This window comes from Sardina pilchardus, chromosome 8, assembly GCF_963854185.1.
Source record: "Sardina pilchardus chromosome 8, fSarPil1.1, whole genome shotgun sequence".
Lineage (NCBI taxonomy): Eukaryota > Metazoa > Chordata > Actinopteri > Clupeiformes > Clupeidae > Sardina > Sardina pilchardus.
In genome coordinates, this window is record NC_085001.1 from 2558031 (window position 1) to 2578682 (window position 20652).

General features: G+C 45.4%; 2 protein-coding genes across 2 annotated transcripts; both read left to right on the forward strand.

Annotated features, from left to right (window-relative positions):
* The first annotated feature begins 892 nt into the window (after nt 1-892).
* slc25a25a (solute carrier family 25 member 25a) lies at nt 893-9169 on the forward strand. The gene is made up of 10 exons (XM_062542326.1): nt 893-1145; nt 2806-2929; nt 3045-3132; nt 3744-3855; nt 5505-5663; nt 6737-6889; nt 7033-7140; nt 7464-7631; nt 7771-7921; nt 8314-9169. The coding sequence occupies exons 1-10, from the start codon at nt 987-989 to the stop codon at nt 8499-8501; spliced, it is 1410 nt and encodes a 469-aa protein (XP_062398310.1). The 5' UTR covers nt 893-986; the 3' UTR covers nt 8502-9169.
* A 5618-nt stretch (nt 9170-14787) lies between these two features.
* On the forward strand, nt 14788-20417 carry LOC134088389 (E3 ubiquitin/ISG15 ligase TRIM25-like). The gene is made up of 8 exons (XM_062542327.1): nt 14788-15380; nt 15871-15966; nt 16458-16691; nt 17183-17342; nt 17500-17550; nt 17674-17721; nt 17837-17893; nt 18596-20417. The coding sequence occupies exons 1-8, from the start codon at nt 14799-14801 to the stop codon at nt 19111-19113; spliced, it is 1746 nt and encodes a 581-aa protein (XP_062398311.1). The 5' UTR covers nt 14788-14798; the 3' UTR covers nt 19114-20417.
* Nucleotides 20418-20652: the final 235 nt, after the last annotated feature.

A 20652-nucleotide genomic window follows, 5' to 3' on the forward strand; every position in this document is an offset into this window, starting at 1 on the left:
AGGTGGTTGGGGCCTGCATACACACACACACACACACACACACACACACACACACACACACACACACACACACACACACTGTGCCAGGACACTACTTAAGAGAGGAATGTCAGCTCAACCTTGAGAGTTCTAGGCATCAGATTCAGAACATTCTTGGATAGGAATGAGGTCTGGATTTGTTGCAACATTAATGTGTCAATTACTGAATAGTTTTGGCTTCGATATACAATTGTAACGGGTGAGTAAAGATGGGATGATATGGTGTATAACTTTAAGATGTCAAGTTAGACAGAGGAGCCAGCGATCATGTCAGAAGTTTGAACAAACATAAACTTCATCAACATTATTGTGAATTTTGGGGGTAAACATTTGATTTGACTATCGATGAGAATGCACTGCAGATCGTCTAGCTTATGCCTCTAGGATTCACCATAACAGCTAAGAAGTTTCATAAAACCTCCTGCACCAAAGCCACAATAAAGTGCATGTGAGGTTTATGACTAGGCCTCACTAAAATAGGATGCTGATATTGCTGGTGCATGATATAAAAATACTATACTACAATTAGATATTCAAAGGTTTTATTGTTGTGCATCTTCCAGCTATATCAGAATCTCAGTGTCCTACATGCTCTTACTAGAGTCCAGTATCACTGCTTCAGCCACGTAAATAGTGATCATGATGAAAACTTTAAATGCACGGTGCAGATGCAAATGTCAATTGGGCGGGCAGACAGCCCAGCTTTTGAAATTCTTGGCGCCCAGCTCAAGAACAAAGGCCAAAGAGAGCAGGGAGACGTTTGTACTACTGGCCAATGAGAGCGTACTACAGGTGGTGACGCAGAGTGTGGGAGTGGCCTTTTCCTATTCATAGCATGTGCCACACTTCCGTACCGGCATTTCAGTATTCTACTGCCTAGACAAGAGGCAAAGTCGTCGTGTATTATTTATTTATTTATTGTGCATACGTTCAGTTTTTAATTTAAGATGTTGTCCCTTTGTCTTTACGTGCCTGTTTCGAACTCCGATCCTATCGAGGTTGATTATTTCGAATCAAATGGACTTCCGTCCGAGCTGAAATCCTTGTTCAAGCTAAGCGTACTACTCCCATCTCAGGAATTTTCTACTTATCAGAAATGGAGAAAGGTAAGGGTTTGTGATTTATTCATTAGCGTTTTCACGTCTACACGATTGACATGCATCTTATTTAGCCGAAATGTTTGTTCTATTTTGTCCTGAAATATCCCTTTCGTCGCGTTGTTAAAGCATGAGTCACACGGTCACAGGCCGGGGGTTGGATTTCTCGAAAAATGTGACTTCCCTTTAACGCACTTCCTCTGCCTGATTGCCTAATAAGGACGGCAATTCCGATTATGTGGACTGCAGTTAGTGCCACTTTGTAGAAGATATCTTAAAAGTCCAGCAATTGACAATATTTTATTATACCGATCGGTATATAAACGGGCAAACAAAAACGCAATCCTCCTGATAATGGTGTGCAATTCGCAGTGAAACTCATTTTAGCCTATGCTAACTAGTTAGCAACCCGGTGTGAGGGCAAATGCTGCAACCCACATGACAATGATTGATCGGGGTGGCAGAAGGCTCCAGTAACTTCGGCATGCTGTCGAATGCATGGTCCTGTCATTAGTAAAATGGTTCTCTCAGATTGCTCCAATCATTTTGTCTTTTTAGTAGCTTTCTAAAAAGCTATCATTTTAGTTAGTGGTAGTTAATGTAGCCTACTTTCAACATGGTAGTTTTAATGTTTGAATTTGCAGTATAATACAAATGCATTCCATATGTTCACTATTTTCTAAAAGAACTGCGCTGAGAAATAGGTCTTGCTCAGAACTGAGCACATCTGGAGACCCAACTTGGAGTCTCTTCTCCCAGTCACATGTGCGAATAAAACGTATCAAGCATAGACTATAGACTATGGTATCAAGCGTGACTTGGTAGAGGGGCGCGTCTATCTTTATACTCGTGAAATGGGTCATCTTACCAAATCTCAAGGTGCCCAGTCAAAAGTGCGCTGCGCAGGGTCGCCTGAGTGCCAGCTGGTCAGTGCCCCGGCCGGCTGCATGCAACAACTGCTTCCTGGTCTCAGCGATGACCGCGACTGACACCTGCATAAGCACGCCGATTTGAATGTGAACGGAGCGGTGCAGATGGCGCGCTCCAGTTGCGTGTCTGATCTGTCTGTGTGATTTATTTCTACATGCTGGGCCCAGTGCACACACTATCAGGTAGACAGGCCAAGAAGTACGGTGGTGTAAATTTAGATTTGGACACACGGAGAGTTTGAAGAGGTGACCAGGCGGCCACACACACACACACACCCTCTTAAAGGAACTGTGAAGCATTTGCCTTTGCAGGACTGCTGTGTGATGAAATCGTTGAGTAATGTGCAACTTATGGTATTTCTCTGTACTGAAGCCTGCTGGAGCGTTATGTGGGCCTGAAATCCGGCCACATTACTGGTATGCAGCCTGAGTCCTGCTTGTTTTACATCACTATGTTGAAATTGTGGGTGACCCGCTTCTCAAGTGATGCTATGGTTGCTATTGGGTTTCCCCACTGTTTGTGTCCTGTACACGGTGACATTTAGACCACCTTACATCTCTGACCTGCTAGTTATGTCCAGTTAAGTAATACCTTGATCTGCTTTTGAAATGTATTCAATCATCATTTGGACGTCTGGAGGTGTCTAGGAAATTCAAGTGTGTGTGTATGTGTGTGTGTGTCCAGGATTTTCTTCCTTTGGTTTTATGTGTAAGTAATGTCGGCCATCTTGTCCTTGCAGAAAATTGTGAAGGAGGAGAAAGAAGTTGGTGGCCAGCTGGACTTTGAGGAGTTTGTTCATTACCTGCAAGACCACGAGAAGGACTTGAAGCTTGTGTTCAAGACGCTGGATAAGAAGAATGCAGGTGTGTGAGGTGTCGGAGATCTGCGTTTCTGGGCCTGGCAGAACTGGGCATGTTTTTGGTGTGACAGACTGCAGTGTCTTAATCATGTCTGTGTGCTTTCCTCCTCTTAATTCAGGTCACGTCGATGCCAAAGAGGTCGTGGAGTCGCTACGAGACCTTGGCGTCTACATCACACTACAGCAGGCCGAAAAAGTCCTCACAAGGTGAGTTTAACCAAAAGCCTCAATCTATCAACGAGTGCCAGCGCCTCAAGCCTCTGCTGCTAATAGCTCGGGGTGAAGGATGACGCAGGCTGTTGTGTAATCTCGACGGCGTAGTCTGTTCAGTTACCTAAGAGCTCATGAATCGCCACGGTGACCTGCTTGTAAGATTCCTCTAGTGCCCTGATTTGAGTGCTGTGTGCTGCTTCTGAGTGCTAGGCCTGCTGTGGCTTGGCTTGACTGTGTCTCTCTCTCTCTCTGTCGCTTTTGCTTGTTGCAGGCAGAAGGGACCACTCTCTGGTTCCCTGCCACCTTGTAAGTAACCACCTTGTCTGGTCCGCTCGCTTTGCCCAACCCCTTGCCTTTTCAACCCCTTCCTTGAAACTCAATTCTTATTGAAGCTTATACAATCCTAATGCATGACTGTGTAGAAATCTGTGAAAAGCTACACTTGCGAAGCCAATATGTTTCCCCCTGGTTAAGAAGTTCTAACCCCTCTACATCTGAGCCTTTAAACTAAACCTCTACACCTGACATCTGTACTGGGTGTGATGCCTCGGTCACGGTGCTGTTGGGCCTGTTGTAATGTTCCTGTTCTTCTGACTCTACTGCAGCATGGACAAGAACGGGACGATGACCATCGACTCAAAAGACTGGAAGAATTACCCCATCTCGCAGCCTGCGGAGAACCTCCCAGAGATCATTCTTTACTGGAAACACTCAACGGTGAGTCACACACACACACACACACACACACACACCAACCACACACACATACACACACACAGTTTTTGACCATTACTTTCATCAGCCAGCCTTGCCATCCTGCAGATGCATTGCCCCTTGACCTCAATTAGCCTCTGAGTCTTCGCCAGATCCAGCAGCCGGTTCTATCCGGATCCGCTGTAGCTGGGCTGAGGCCCCGCGCTGGTGCTGCTTGGTGTCCCTTACAGGTTTATGAATGTGCCTCTCTCTCTCTGAGTACACTCTTCAATACTCCTGCCAAGAGAGTCCTGAGCCTTAATTTACCTCTGCGCTCGAAGCACAAGGTTCCAAAATAGCCTCTTCTGAGAACTGGGCTGCCTGCAGGACGCGGCGATCCAGGCCGCGAGACGGCTTTGCCCGGCCAGCGTGCCCGACACTAAATCCTTGGCTAGTCTGGCGCTCGTCTGTGCCAGAGACCTGGCCCTGTCTTGCCCCGTAGCTAATAATAAAGCCCTGCATGCCTGGAGAAGGGCAGCGCCCGCGGAGACGCACGCCAGATGATGTCCTGCAGCATTAGTTTATGTGGGACTCGCTAATTGACCCGCGGAGACGCACGCCAGGTGATGTCCTGCGGCATTAGTGTATGTGGGACTCGCTAATTGACCCGCGTCACTACGCGGTGTTGAAAACAGTCCGAGTGTTGAGATGACTGGAGACGGTTTGGGAACGCAATACGCAGTCCAAAGACACTGAGGGTGATAACAGCTAAAGCCTGATCTTAATAGCAACACCTCGACCGTCTCCAAAGACACTGAGGGTAATGACGGCTAACGCCTGATCTTAATAGCAACACCTCGGCCATCTCCAAAGACACTGAGGGTAATGACGGCTAACGCCTGATCTTAATAGCAACACCTCGGCTGGCCAGGCTATGCAGGGCAGATCAGCTCAGAAGTGCAGTGTGCTGTACAGTTGTCTTATCTGTGCTATAGGTATAGACTTGTGTCACCATTATCTTAGCCATATCATGTATGTATTACCCCCCCCCCCCCCCCTCCCTCCTATTGACCTAGAATGTGCAGTTACGTAATCACAGCTGTGGTGCTGCAGTGTTATGCTGGGGGGCCCCTTGGCCTTTTGCAGTAGGAAGCCACTCACCATGTTCTGGGCCCCCCAGTGACGCACTGGGTGAAATTTACACTACTGGGGGGGGGGGGGGGGGGGGGTTCGGGGGGGTCGGTGTCCACTGTGGTTCCAAAGAGTAAAGGTGGTCAGTCTGGTGTGACTTGGACCGCTGGCCATGATGAGTAGCGCTCGGTGACGCACATTGGGGTCGTGTGATGTCGCACGATGAGCCGATCGATATGCTAGCAAGTGCCCTGTGGTGTGTGTGTGTGTGTGTGTGTGTGTGTGTGTGTGTGTGTGTGTGTGTGTGTGCACAGAGCGCTTCACACACAACGCCTGTTGATCCTGATGCTGGTTAATGGCACAAACATGGAGTTACTCAGAAGATACTCTGACATCTGCCCAATATTACACCACACTGATGCACAAACATGAAGTTACTCGTGAGATACTATGACATACATACAGTACATACTATGAGATTAGTTTTCCACAGATGCATGATTTTTTGGAGTCTGATTGGTTGTGTGTGTTGGTCTGTGCAGATCTTTGATGTGGGGGAGAACCTGATGGTCCCAGATGAGTTCACGGAGGAGGAGAAGCTGACGGGGATGTGGTGGCGCCACCTGGTGGCTGGAGGGGGCGCAGGCGCAGTGTCCAGGACCTTCACCGCCCCACTGGACCGACTCAAGGTCATCATGCAGGTGAGGAGGACACACACACACACACACACACACACACACACACCCCGACTCAACGATATATATATACACACACACACACACACACACACACACTCTGTCACCACTGGGAGAACATCTTGACCCCAATAGTGCAGATGTACTTGCTCATGTTCTCTATGAATGTGCCCTGGTGGGGTGCCGTGGGAACAGCCTCGGCCTATAGGAGTGCTGCTATCACGTCACATGACCTGACCTACTCTACTCTGCCAGTCTGGGATCGTTGAGTAGGACGGCTTCCTTTTTACGTAACCTATATGTTTCCCTGGCCTTGCATTCTGAGGGAAAAGTAGGTTGATTGCGTAACTTTTGCCCGGTCTAGTGAACTGAACAATTTGCGACAGATATCGCGCATTGCACAAGAGTACTTACCCAAGAGCCATAAAGGAGTTAATCAGTACACACACACACACACACACACACACACACACACACACACACACACACACACACACACACTCTAGTTAATGAATGCATGTGTGAGAGAAAGGGTCTCGGAATCCATGTGAGCTCAGCTCCTGTGCCGGCCCACAGCCAATCAGAAAGCACAGCGGCATGCACACCCTCACACACCCTCCTTTACGACCTCTGATTGGTTGGGAGCGGTTGACGTTGCTTTGCTCGTCCTAGCTGACTGCGGTTCCAGATGCGGGGGCAGAGGCGGGTCTGTGACACACACACACACACACACACACACACACACACACGCATGAAGTTGCGACAGGCGTGCGTCAGCAGCTTTGTTTGATCTGGGCCATGCGCTTGACCTGGAGGGCTTTAGGCTTTTGTGAAATGTTCGACTTTGCTCAGATCTTGCCAAACCCGAACGTGCACTAAGACCCTTGGACACTTCTGCTCACTGCAGTAGGGCTTTACAGCAATTCGTACTTACTTAGCTGTTAATCGGCATGAATGGAGCATGACCAGACATCATCATATTTAAAGAATGAAAAGGCAAATTGAAAAGTGTTGTGGAGGAGATGGCGTTTCTCTGATGTGTTTACTGAGTGCCATCTTGTGTGTGTGTGTCTCGTCAGGTCCACGGCTCTCGGAGCGGGAACATGTGCCTGATGACGGGCCTCGCTCAGATGATCAAAGAGGGCGGCGTGCGCGCGCTGTGGAGAGGAAACGGCATCAACGTCATCAAGATCGCCCCTGAGTCCGCCCTCAAGTTCATGGCCTACGAGCAGGTACTGAACTGCCCCCACCACTGCCTGGCACTGCCACCGCCTGGCACCGCTAGTTGGCATAGGCCTGCTCTTATGGCACTTCCGTATTGAGAGCTCTGTCCTCATTAAGTGTGTGTCGTCTTCCTCCCTTGTGTTGTCACCAGATTAAGCGCCTGATGGGCAGCAACGGGCAGACGCTTGGCATCTCCGAGCGCTTCCTGGCCGGCTCTCTGGCAGGAGTCTTCGCCCAGAGCGTCATCTACCCGATGGAGGTGAGCAGATGCCAATCAATCAATCTGTCAATCAATCAATCAATCAATCAATCATTCCAAGTCTTGATGCACTAGGTTGCAGAAATGGGTTATGGTTAAAAACTGCTGGGGGTTAAATGGTTTTGTAAACAGTCAGTGTTGTATAATATTAATATTATATATATTATATTATATTCTTATATAATAAGAATTCATCAGCTGGTAATGACCTCTAGTCTACAGTGCTGATCTGTGGGTGTAGTGCCAGTCTCTGACCTTGCCCTTTGCTGCCATGTTAACTCAGTCTCTGACCTTTGCCCTTTGCTGCCATGTTTGGCCCGCAGGTCCTGAAGACCCGGTTGGCGCTGAGAACGACGGGCCAGTACGACGGCATCTCGGACTGTGCCAAGCAGATCCTCCGGCGGGAGGGCATGAGCGCCTTCTACAAGGGCTACGTGCCCAACATGCTGGGCATCATCCCCTATGCGGGCATCGACCTGGCCGTGTACGAGGTGAGTGGGTGTCTAGCAACACGACGCTCCACTTTTGAGTGACGCGTCGATATATATGCCCGTCCAGTAGAGGGGTGACTTGAGTGATTGAGCGCTGGCGTTGAGATTTGACCTGTGACCCCTCATGTTCCTCCTACAGACGCTGAAGAACTCCTGGCTGCAGCGGTACGGTTCCGAGAGTAAAGACCCGGGCGTGTTTGTGCTCCTGGCCTGTGGAACAGTCTCTAGCACTTGTGGTCAGCTGGCCAGCTACCCGCTGGCGTTGGTCCGGACGCGCATGCAGGCACAAGGTGAGCCTCTCCTCTCCTCTCCTCTCCTCTCCTCTCCTCTCCTCTCCTCTCCTCTCCTCTCCTCTCCCCTCCCCTCCCCTCCCCTCCCCTCCCCTCCCCTGGGGCACCCCTTCACCTAGAGGACAGTTATAAACGAGGCATTAATGTTGCGTAAGACAATAAGGTCTATTGACAACGCTGACCTCTGAATTCATAACTGTAAACTAAAAATAGTATAAACATCCTGGTCCTTCCCACCTCGGGATTCTGAACTGCCCTGAATGTTACTCGTCTCATGTGTGCAGCATAACTGGGATGTTGAGGGTGTTTATGTAACATGTTGCCCCTAGCTGGCGGTGTTGCCCGTGACATTGCGTCTCCTCAGTGCTGACTGTGTGTGTGTGTGTCCACAGCTACGCTCCAGAGCAGCGCCCCGCAGGCCTCCATGAGCGGCCTGTTCAAGCAGATCCTGCGGACGGAGGGCCCCACGGGCCTGTACCGCGGCCTGACCCCCAACTTCCTCAAGGTCATCCCCGCCGTCAGCATCAGCTACGTGGTGTACGAGAACATCAAGTCCTCTCTGGGCGTCAAGTCGCGCTGAACAAGCCTCTCCATGCTGCCGTGCTTTAGCATTTTCTTTTGGACAGAGAAGTGAAGGGTCTGGACAGAGGACTCCTTCAGTCTGGACGCCTCAGACCCCGTGAGGCACTTGAGTCGCTGCCCTGCTGGAGAGATGAGCAGGCTGGCAAACACGCACAAAAAGTGACCGTTTGTCTGGACTATGAGTGCTTCAGGAAGTGATGGAGTGTGGACTATGAATGCTGTGCAGAGGGAGTCGGGGGTGCCTTTAACCAGCGCTGCTGCTGTCATCCAAATAGATTTATTTTTTATATTAACTTTGACGAGAGACCATGGTACTTACCCTAGGATTACTGAAGGTGCGGACCAAATCTGTGTTGTGAATCCACCTCCAGCTTGGCTGAAGAGTGTGTATTTATTTGTGGGCGTCTGAAAGGCAGTCTAATGTCTGATGTATTCTTCAGTTGTAAGCGTTAACAGTATGTGTGTGTGTGTGATGGACAGTGTGTGTGCCCACTATTCTAGTAACCGTCTTCGTATCCACGTCAGTCCCAACGAGCAGCACCAAGTCTTGTCGCCCTGAGAGGTGATCTCGAGCTCTGAGAGAGGAAACCAAACGCAATCAATGAGTCTCAACCAAAGCTGCTCCACACTACACACAGCTCTGACTGCTGGGGAGGGAGGCGGGGGGGGGGGCTGCCCTCACCCTGGGTAGAACTGGGGGGGTATTTATTTGGTAGTTTCTTTATCTTGTAGGCGGCGTAAGCTCACCGCCCTCTCTGCTGCTGCACCCCCGTCTCCACTGGGTTTACTGGTGGATATATTTATGTACTGACACAGAGAGAAAGTATTTATTTTTTACCGGTGGAGGGGGGGGGGTAGCAGATGAAGCTCATCGTTTAAAGCAGTGCAGCAGTGGTTGGTGACTTGTCATTGTGTTTTGGTAACGGGGAGATTGCTAAATCTGTGGGCATGCTAATCAAAGCTAATTGGTCTGAGGCCTCAGCGGGGAGAAGAAGAGAGATTATGCTGAGATTCAGCTTGATTCAAAACCAGTGCATAAAAGTAATTTTCTCTTTTTTTTTTCTTTTAAAGAGCTGCCAGATTGTGTTAGAGATGGAAATGTTTGCATTAACATGTTAAACTAGAGGAATCCACCTTGGCTGCTCATTCAATACTGAGGAGACTTGTGCAAAGATGGTCTTCAGTTCAACATATTTCATAGAAGTTGATGTAGAAAAATCAATGGATTCATGCACACTGAAGCCTTCTTTGATTCAAAAAAATCTATATTTGATTCAAAAGCAATGCACTTTAAATGGCTGCAGTCACTTTTTAAAATGTTCTGTGTAATTCACTGGGGGAAGAGAGAAGAGCATTAAATCACTGTGTGTGTGTTTCGTCACTTAAATGTGATGGTTTGTATGGGCCAGTCATTCCAGAACTGTTGAGTGTAAAAAAAAGGAGAGCGGGCTGGTGGCACTGAGGTGATTTTGGGTTGATTGTAGATCAACAATGCTGGAAAAAAGTCCTTCAGTGTATTTCTCTACAACCGAGTGTGAGCCACTGCCCTTAAGTACAAGACGTCGTATTAACAGATAAGATACCTCAGGGAACAAGTTGAATTATTTGAAGTATTTTGTAGCTTAGTAAATGGCTATTCAGTGTTGTCCTTATTTCTGTTCTGTTAGCCCTCTGTGTTGCATTTAACAGATCTGAAAAGACTGTGAACACTCTGGACTTATTAAAAACACATTTTAAAATCATATTTGTTGTCTGCTAGCTTTTTTTCTAACATCAAAGATGGAGGGAGGGAGGGAGGGAGGGAGTGGGGGGGGCAGTAAAAGTTATGTGGCAAGGCAATGAAGTATATCTTATCGTGTGTTCCTAACACAATGACTCACATGCTTATTTTAGTGTTTTTGAACAAATGTTAAGCCACATCTGCAGTCAGTGGGTCAATAGCAGTTGGGTGGTCGTAAGTTACAGTATGTCACTGCTCTGCTTCCATTGGTGACCTAAGCTAACCAAGTGAAGAACGCTCAGACAGTCTAGAGTTCTAATAAAGGGCTTATCGTACTCTTATCATAGAGGAGTCATCAGCGGTGCCCGTCGCTGTGTGGTACACAATCGACTTCACTGAAGAGGGAGAAGATCATAAAAAGGGAGATTTGACACGCTCATGTGTTAGTATTGGAACGACCCGAGTCTTTGGAAAAGTCGTCTGACTGGAGGAGAGATTTGACACCACTGCATGTGGGCATGTGTCTTCATACATCTGCAAAAGAGGCGTTTTGACACGTATAATTTTCTCCTTAAATTTAGCCTTACCATGCCATAGTTATTTATTTTATGATTGAGTAATTGATTCATTTAATTCTCATATTCATTGATTTTTGTCTCATTAGGTTAGTGCTTAAATTGATTGTTTTTATACAGTTTTAATATAAAATTGCTATTCTCCCTATTTTATAATGTCCACTGTTAATTTTATTTTTATTGTTATTTATTTGTATGTCACTTTGGACAAAGGCGTCTGCTAAATAACTGTAACCATACCCATATAACCACAACCATAATAGTGATGGAATAGGCTTTCACAGCCGTATACGTTTCTAAGAAACAGCACCACCCAGGGTCCATGAAGGGTGGATCTGATAACGTGCAGATTATTAGTAATGCTTAGCCTGGGTGTTCCCATCCTGCCTTGCGCGGTGATTTCTTTCACGCTGCTAAGGCAGTCTGGACACACCCAAATCTTCGCCTAATGTTGGTAACCAATCACAGAACATCCGAGAAGTGTCTGTTGCCTTCTTGCATCTACATTCGACGCCAAAGGATTTACACTGATGTCAATGGCAGCCCTATAGCATTGCACATGAACGCGCGGGTGCACCTCATGCGTCCTCGTTCGACGAGTTGGGTGAGCTATGCGCATTTGATAGACATCCGTGGCGCCCAATGAACGGATCTGGGCATTTTTTCAAATACGAGAGAATGAACGTCTGGTTTCCAGACCACGTCTCATTTGAGAAGTGGTAGGCGTTAGCCAGGCTAAGTAATGCTGCCAACCAGAGAAGAAATCCCTCCAAGAAACAACATGCTGTACTTGAAATAAAAGCACAGTGTTTCCCCAAAAGTGTTCATATGCTCACATAAACAGGGTTGGCCAGATCATTCGCAGCCACGGCCTTAACTTCCACTGCAGATTACCCCCAACTATCTTACCATTTCCTCTCCCCCTGACCCCCTTGAATTCCCCCTTGGGGATCAATAAAGTACCTATCTATCTATCTATCTATCTATCTATCTATCTATCTATCTATCCCACCATATGCCCTCACTGACTGCTTTTCTCATCTAAATGTATATGGATGCAAAACAACTTTCTCAAACTCAACACACAACCGAAATTCTGCAGATTGGTCCTAAAAGCATGCTATCCAAATCTCACAATCTCACTCTCAACATGTTCACTCTACTCCTGTTGTCAAAAACCTTGGCATACCTTGACCCCACACGTAGCTTCGATCCTCATATCAAAACACTCACTAAAACTGCCTTCTCTCACCTCCCTAACATTGCACGCCTCCCTGTCCCTTTCTGTTAATGACGCACAGACTTTGGTTCACTCCTTCATTATGTCCCGACTAGATACACACACACACACACACACACACACACACACACACACACACTGGTTCACTCCTTCATTATGTCCCGACTAGATTACGGCAACTCACTTCTTGGTCTCCCTGCTAAATCCTTCACAGATTGCAACATATTCAAAACTCTACAGCCAGGCTCCACATCCATACAAAACGATCTGCACACATCACCCCCATTCTCCATCAACTCCACTGGCTACCAGTTCCATCCCGGATCAAATACAAAGTACTTCTATTCACCTTCAAAGCCGTCCGACTCCACAACCTTGCTCCCCCCACATCCGTGACCTCTTGACCCCTTACACCCCTTCCCGCTCACTCAGATCCTCTGACCAAACTGTCCATCCCCCGCACCAGACTCTGACCATAACCGTTTGACTCTCTCCGCACTAGGCTCTCCACCCTGGGTGACAGGTCCTTCGGTGCCATGGCCCACACTCTGGAACTCCCTCCCCCAACCTCTTTGGGACTGTCCGTCTCTCCCTCTCAACAAAGCACATCTCAAGACCTTTTTGTTTAATGATCACTTCTCCTCCACACCCAAGACAACCCTGTACTCACAACCCTGCTTCTCTTTGCTGTACTGTTTGCTTGTTTTTGTATTTTCATTGTTGTATATTGTTGTATTTTCTTGTGTCTTCTTTGTTTGAACTGTTTTTTCTTTATTATGTAAAACGACCTTGGGTTTGAGAAAGGTGCTATATAAAATAAACACATTATTATTATTATTATTATTATTATTATTATTATTATTATTATTATTATCATTATCATTATCATTATCATTATTATTATTATTATTATTATTATTATTATTATTATCATTAGTATTATTATTCGCTCAGATCTGTGCCAGGCCACTGTCTGATGAAACGTCTCAAGTCAGTTTCACAGCGCCACCTGGTGGTTTAAATATATAAAGACGGGAAAGGATGAATGAAAGAAAGATAAACAGTGAAAATTAAAAAAAATTTGGGACAACATTTTCACTGCTGAACTGAAAAGATTAGTCCCAATAGACTGAAATATTCCAAGATATGTTGATTCAACCATATGCAGTTATCATCATCATGCACTTTCACCCATACAAAGTAAAACACACACAGTCTACATACAACCATGGATCATGTGAGATGTGGTAATGGAATTGAAAACCAGCGCCCCAAGCGGTTACGTTCCTATCGAAGAGCAGCTCCAATGACTGACTTTTCCAATAAATACTATAGAGAGCCGAAGTCCCGCCCCTTCCGTTTGCCTCCATGGGACCTGGATCTTTGGAGTCAATGGAGAAATATAAATTATTTTCTGGTCCCGATTGTCTTGTGCCTTGAATTACCCATATGATGTTTGTCAATTTTAATGACAAGTTTTCATGTAAAGACATTTGAAAAGTATGGCCTACCAGCGATCTTAAAAATATTCAGTCTGCATACTGTATAATCTACTAGCTGTGAAAATGTCATATCCTATTTCGCCTTATATAAAGGAATAGTTCGGTATTTTACACTTTAAGCCCGTTTTCTGTCTTGCCTAGCATGAAAGCGAGTGTTTGACACCGACATTTTGAGGATTGAGCCTGTTTGTGGAATTTGGCAGCTTTAGAATGGAGCTCTGTATGGCTTAACATTGCTCGCTTTGTGCATGGTCTATTCTGTCCTTAAAACACCCCTAAACGTTCGTTTTTAAAAATGTGCAGTTCACCGAATGATTACATGGTCTTCAACAATCTTCTATAGCAAGTTTAGCAGCGAAATACAGCTTCTGTCATCTTTTATCAGGGATTTACAAAATACCGGAAGTACTTTTTCAGATACCTCACAACCGTGTGTGCCTAATAACACAACAGAATTTGAAATTCACTGCGAAACTTGCCATAGAAGATCGTTGAAGCTGCCATCTTTGCCCATATAAGGAGATCTGGGAGTTAATTGAAGCTAACTGCCAATGGCAAGTTGCATGGTAAGTTAGCAAAGATCTGGGGTAGCAAAGATCAAAGTGTGCCGTCTTCACCTACCGAAGATCACAGTATCCACTAGACGGCAGTGGACAAAACTGTGTAGTGAAAAACGTCTGCATTTCCAATGTCATCATCCCCGCGAGAGTTTAACAGGTGCGATAATTGAAAATCCCCATGTTATTTTCCCATAGAAAAAATCTCAAGATACCGGATCTCCTTATTTGGGCAAAGATGGTGGCTTGTAGGCGAACTTCAGAGGTCTATAGTATTTTGGACCAACATGCCATGGCATGTTTCAACCTGTAGAAGGCGCGGAGAGCAATATCTCCAATACAAAATCATAAGAAATTTTACTTTTGTCGAGAAACACGATTTTTGTCAATATTAACCCTGGTAATAGTATAGTTCACCACTTATGAGTATTTTCAATCAATCAACAGCTCAAAAAACAAATTTTAGGGTGCAGTTACCCTTTAACCAAGTTCCCATTGTGTGCCGAGATATAGTTTTTCTAAAAGAAAATCCCATCCACTCCCGCCACGAACGCAACCAGTAGGGGGCGATGAGATTACTTTCCCTCCCTATTTTGTGGCGTTCTTTCATCGACAGAAGACGACGATATCTTGATCAGGTTCAGAGCGTTCAGATCCTACAGTTCAGACCGGTCCAGACTTCAGAGAGAGCCCAAAGAAGCATGGCAGAGGCAAATAACCAGGACCTTTTCACCTGTCCGATTTGTTTGGACATATTGAACGATCCAGTTACTATTCCGTGTGGACACAGTTACTGCATGGACTGCATTAAGAACTGCTGGGATAAGGAAGCTGGTCACGATGGAGTTTACAGCTGTCCCCAGTGCAGGGAGACCTTTTCTCCAAGACCCGTTGTAAAGAAAAACAATATCTTCGCTGAGCTTGTGGAACAGGTGAGGAAGACCAGAATCCAGACTTCTTCTGTTGCTCAAGATTTTGCTGCACCTGGAGATGTGGAGTGCGATGTCTGCACTGGAAAAAAACGGAAAGCAGTCAAGTCCTGTCTGGAGTGTCTGGCATCTTACTGTGAAACTCACTTTGAAACTCACAATGAACTTCACGCGGGAAGGCACGCAGTGGTTGATGCGACAGGCCAGCTACAGCAGAGGATCTGCTCCCATCATAAGAAAGTTTTAGAAATATTTTGTCGCACTGACCAGAGCTGTATCTGCTATCTGTGCATGATGGACGAACACAAACGCCACGACACAGTCACAGCTGCAGCTGAGTGGAGTATCAAACAGGTGACAAACTGTTCTTCTTGCTAACATTAACATCTGAGATCTGACTATCACTGAAGTTGCAAAGTCCGGTATATAACTGCTGTGACATAGGCCTATTGGTCTTCCCATGTCAGTTTCTAATTTGCATCTTCCTTCCTGGGGATAGTTTGTAAACTAATCATAGATATATTGCTTATTGCATAGGCTAGTATTTAAAACAACTGGATATGAATATCTCTTTTGGCTGAGCAAAAGGCAGCACTGCCACAGTCAAGTTCAAGGCACCTTTAACCGTAACCTTAACATTGACTAACCCTAGCACCTCCAGGCACGGTGGGGGCCCAAGTTGCGCTGAAAAGATAGTTGATCTAACAAAATAACCTTAACAACTGTTTTCGGGGATACATGGGAGAATAACACAGAAGGTCAATGATTATTCAAAGCTATGTGTATATTGTTCTGATCAGGTTTAGACCGATTTGAATAAATGTGGATCTTTGTTAAACAACAGAATCAGCGTAAGGAGACCCAGACCAAATTCCAGCAGGCAATCCAGGAGAAAGAGAAGGAGCTGCAGGAGCTGAGCAAGGCTTTGGAGTCCCTCAAGGTGAGTACTGACCACAGGAGAGGACAGCAGCTGAGCAAGGCTTTGGAGTCTCTCAAGGTGAGTACTGACCACAGGAGAGGACAGCAGCTGAGCAAGGCTTTGGAGTCTCTCAAGGTGAGTACTGACCACAGGAGAGGACAGTCACGAGCTGATGCTGTGGAGACTCTCAAGGTGAGTACTGACCACAGGAGAGGACAGTCACAGGAGCTGATGCTGTGGAGACTCTCAAGGTAGAGGACAGCAGCTGATTGCTGGGTGTTTTAGCCACAGACAACAGTTGTGATGTTCTACGACCAGGTCATGTTTTTGACGCTGCAGACCTTACATTTTGTCATAACAAACTGCCTCTTATTTTGTTGAATAATTCAGAAGACAAAGACCAAGAGATTTTGGACAATTCCATGCTCCCAACTTCACAGGAACAGTTTGGGGACGTCCACTTCTGTCCCAACATCCCTTTAAATTGATCATGTCTCTGTGTGTCCTATCAGAGGTCTGCACAGACAGCAGTGGAGGACAGTGACAGCATGTTTACTGAGATGATCCGCTCCATTGAGAGAAGGCGCTCTGAGGTGACAGAGCTGATCAGAGGTCAGGAGAAGGCTGAGGTGAGTCGGGCTGAAGAACATCTGAAACAACTGGAGCAGGAGATTGCTGAGCTGAAGAGGAGAGATGCTGAGCTGGAGCAGCTTTCACACACAGAGGACCACATTCATTTCCTTCTGGTATGGAATAGTGTTGATGCACAAAGTATCCGTTTTCATTTGACTTGTGTTTTTCATGTTAATGTTTCAATTCAATTCACATATATTCCCCAAAATGCTGTAGTAAATTGGGCCACTTCAAAATGAACCCGAATATGTTGTATGTTGCATTTGGATTGCAGAATTTTACAACTTGGATTACACACTTGGATAGCTAACAGCAGCAGCTACTTGAAGGTGAATAGCTGCAGTTAGCTTAGTATGCTGTTGAATGCTGTAGTATGTTCTTGAATTTCCCCTTGGGGACCAATAAAGTATCTACAGTATCTATCATCTATGTGTTTAAGGTAAGGTAGGTGTCTTAACGCAGCTGTTGTAGACGGAGGTTCAAAGTGCCAGCTTTGATTGGCCATGGCATGTGCAACCCAGACCTTTTATGGATTTTATTTGTACAATTCACTCCAGTATTATTCACTCTCATGGTACTCACTCTTATTCTTACTTTCCTTCAGAACTTCCAGTCAGTCAGTGGCCCACCACAGTCTCAAAACGCATCCAGCATTACAGTAAACCAGAGTCTCTCTTTTGAGGCTGTGATGAAATCAGTGTCCACACTGAAGGAGCAGCTGGAAGATCACTGCAGACAGGACATCCTGAAGAGCTCTACAGCAGGTCGGTCAAATTCCTGCAGTTTAACATTCAAGAAGCTGGAGACTCTGAATGTCACGTGACAAGAAAACATTGAGTTCATATTTTTATTGACTCTATGGTGATATGTTCTGGATATTATGATGTTATGGTTACGGTGCCATTCTCTCCCTCTCAATAGTGACTAATCCTGCTTTGACAGCACCAGTGACCAGAGACAATTCCTTACAATGTGAGTTGGATATCAAAACAAACACAACCATTGTCTTCTAGTATTTTTTGAGTCAATGTTGATATGCACTTTATGAGCTATTAGGATGTTATGGTCACGGTGCCATTCTTTCTGTCTCAATAGTGACTCAGCCTTTTTTGACACCACCAGTGACCAGAAACTATTTCCAGTGTGAGTTGGATATCAATACAAATACAACCATTGTAGTTTAATATTTTCTGATGCAATGTTGATATGCACTTGATATTGATGTTATGGTTATGGTGCCATTCTTCTGTCTCAATAGGGTCTGACTCAGAAAGTTATGAAGAAGAACCAGAGACCAGAGAGGATTTCTTACAATGTGAGTTGGATATCAAACAAACACAACCAACACACACACACACGCACATCACACATGGTTAAAGTCAGCTCTGATTGAATTTGATTGAAATGTAGAACAATTAACATGTCAGTACCTTCATAATATGTGAGACGTATGGACAAACATACATGTACATACATCACTGAACAATATTACAACACACAGACCTGGCAAGTCAGACACAACACTAACTATATCCTCCATACATCTATATGATCCCTTAACCTCCATACACCTTAACATATGATCCCTTAACCCTCCCTAAACCATATAATACTGTATGATCCCTTAACCCTCCATACAATATACTATATGATCCCTTAACCCTCCATAAACCATAATATATGATCCCGTAACCTCCGTACACCATAATATATGATTCCCGGCCCCCAACCTCAAGCACAATAAAGCAGACATGAACAGGATCATATATGATCACACCACAAACACACCCATATATTTAGCATTTAGAAAATAAACACACAAAGACTGCATATAGACAAGTATAGTACACCTGAACAGCTGCACACAAATGTCACACTTAGACAAAACATTGTCAGTCTACTTACAAGGTATCAAAGAAAAGAATGACACCCAGATGCACAGAAACCACACACACACACACACACATACACATCTTTTGTCTCCTTGTCATAATAACGGCCCTGTCTTCTCCAACAGATTACCGTCACTTCACACTGGATCGAAACACAGCACATAAAGACCTCCACCTTTCTAGACGGGGCAGGAGGGTGGAAGGTAGGGAAGTGACTTGGCCTCAGCCCTATCATCCAGACAGATTTGGATGCTGGCGTCAGGTGCTGTGTAAAGAGAGCGTGTCTGGGCGTGCCTACTGGGAGGTGGAGTGGAGTGGGAAAGTCTACATAGCAGTCGCATATGACTGCATCGACAGGGAAGGTCCAGAAAGTAGGTTTGGATTTAATACTGAATCTTGGTGTCTAATTATCGACGACACCAAATCTCGATCCTCTGTCTGGTTCGATAATGAACAGACTCAAATCCCTCTAGTGACCAGCTCCAGAGTAGGAGTGTATGTGGACTACGAGGAAGGAACTGTGGCCTTCTACAGTGTCACTGACACAATGACCCTCCTGCACGAATTCCAGACCATGTTCGACTATGAAACACTCTACCCTGGGTTTTTGGTTACTAAAGGATCATCAGTGAAGTTGCTGTGACTCACAGACAGAGCAAATCTGTGAGGATATCTATAGAAACATGCATACATCACCACACCTAAACACATAAAACACACCACACACACCTGGCATACATCACCACACCTAAACACATACAACACACCACACACACATGCATACATCACCACACCTAAACACATACAACACACCACACACACCTGGCATACATCACCACACCTAAACACATACAACACACCACACACACCTGGCATACATCACCACACCTAAACACATACAACACACCACACACACCTGGCATACATCACCACACCTAAACACATACAACACACCACACACACCTGGCATACATCACCACACCTAAACACATAAAACACACCACACACACATGCATACATCACCACACCTAAACACATAAAACACACCACACACACCTAAACACATAAAACACACCACACACACATGCATACATCACCACACCTAAACACATACAACACACCACACACACCTGGCATACATCACCACACCTAAACACATAAAACACACCACACACACATGCATACATCATCACACCTAAACACATAAAACACACCACACACACCTGGCATACATCACCACACCTGAACACATAAAACACACCACACACACCTGGCATACATCACCACACCTGAACACATAAAACACACCACACACACCTGGCATACATCATCACACCTAAACACATAAAACACACCACACACACCTGGCAGCTTGGCCTCTGAATCTCTGACCCTGGGGGTCACCATCAGACCAAAGCCATTCCCACATGTCTGGACCCCCGCAGATATTAAAGTGTCCGGACTGCTGGAGCACACATCAGCACACACACATGAACTAGGCGTATAATCCCAGTGTTCCACCTCCTCTGGCCCACAATCCACTTCCTCTCCCTCCTGCTCCCCCTATAGCCCTCCATTCAGTCCCTGTCTCTGTTCAGTCCACAACACATGTCTTATGAAGGTCAGCTATGGAGCCCATGAGATCATATTCAGTGGGAGTTCATCTTTATGAGACTGGACTTATCACCAATAGTTCTGAGAGGGAAAAAGGAAATGTTCTGTTGTAAAAAAGAGTTTTTATTCAAAGTTTGGGTTTTGGGTTGGGTCTTGTATAATGATGCATGTTAGCTTTACTTTGTAAAATGAAAGACATATTACTTCATCCTTTCTGTTCAAGTTATTAAATATATTATAATCTAAAAGAATTTGTGTAAAAGTGGTTAAAGGTAAAACTATGTGGTAAAAACACAATAAAATTGGAAACTGTTATTTTCTTCTAACTCTTAGTTTTGCATATCATCTTTAATTGCATGTGATGAAGGGCTAATCAGTGGTGAAATGAAGCTACGACTACATTAACTTTAATTCTCTAAGTTCTGCAAACACACATCCATGTAATTTAATTACAGCACAGACATTGGTTCTGTTCAATAATAATAAAAACAAATCAATAGTATTCCTCTTTCTTTGTAAGAAGCCCACCCCATATGGGATAAGCAGTTGTGTTCAAGTCTCTGGGATT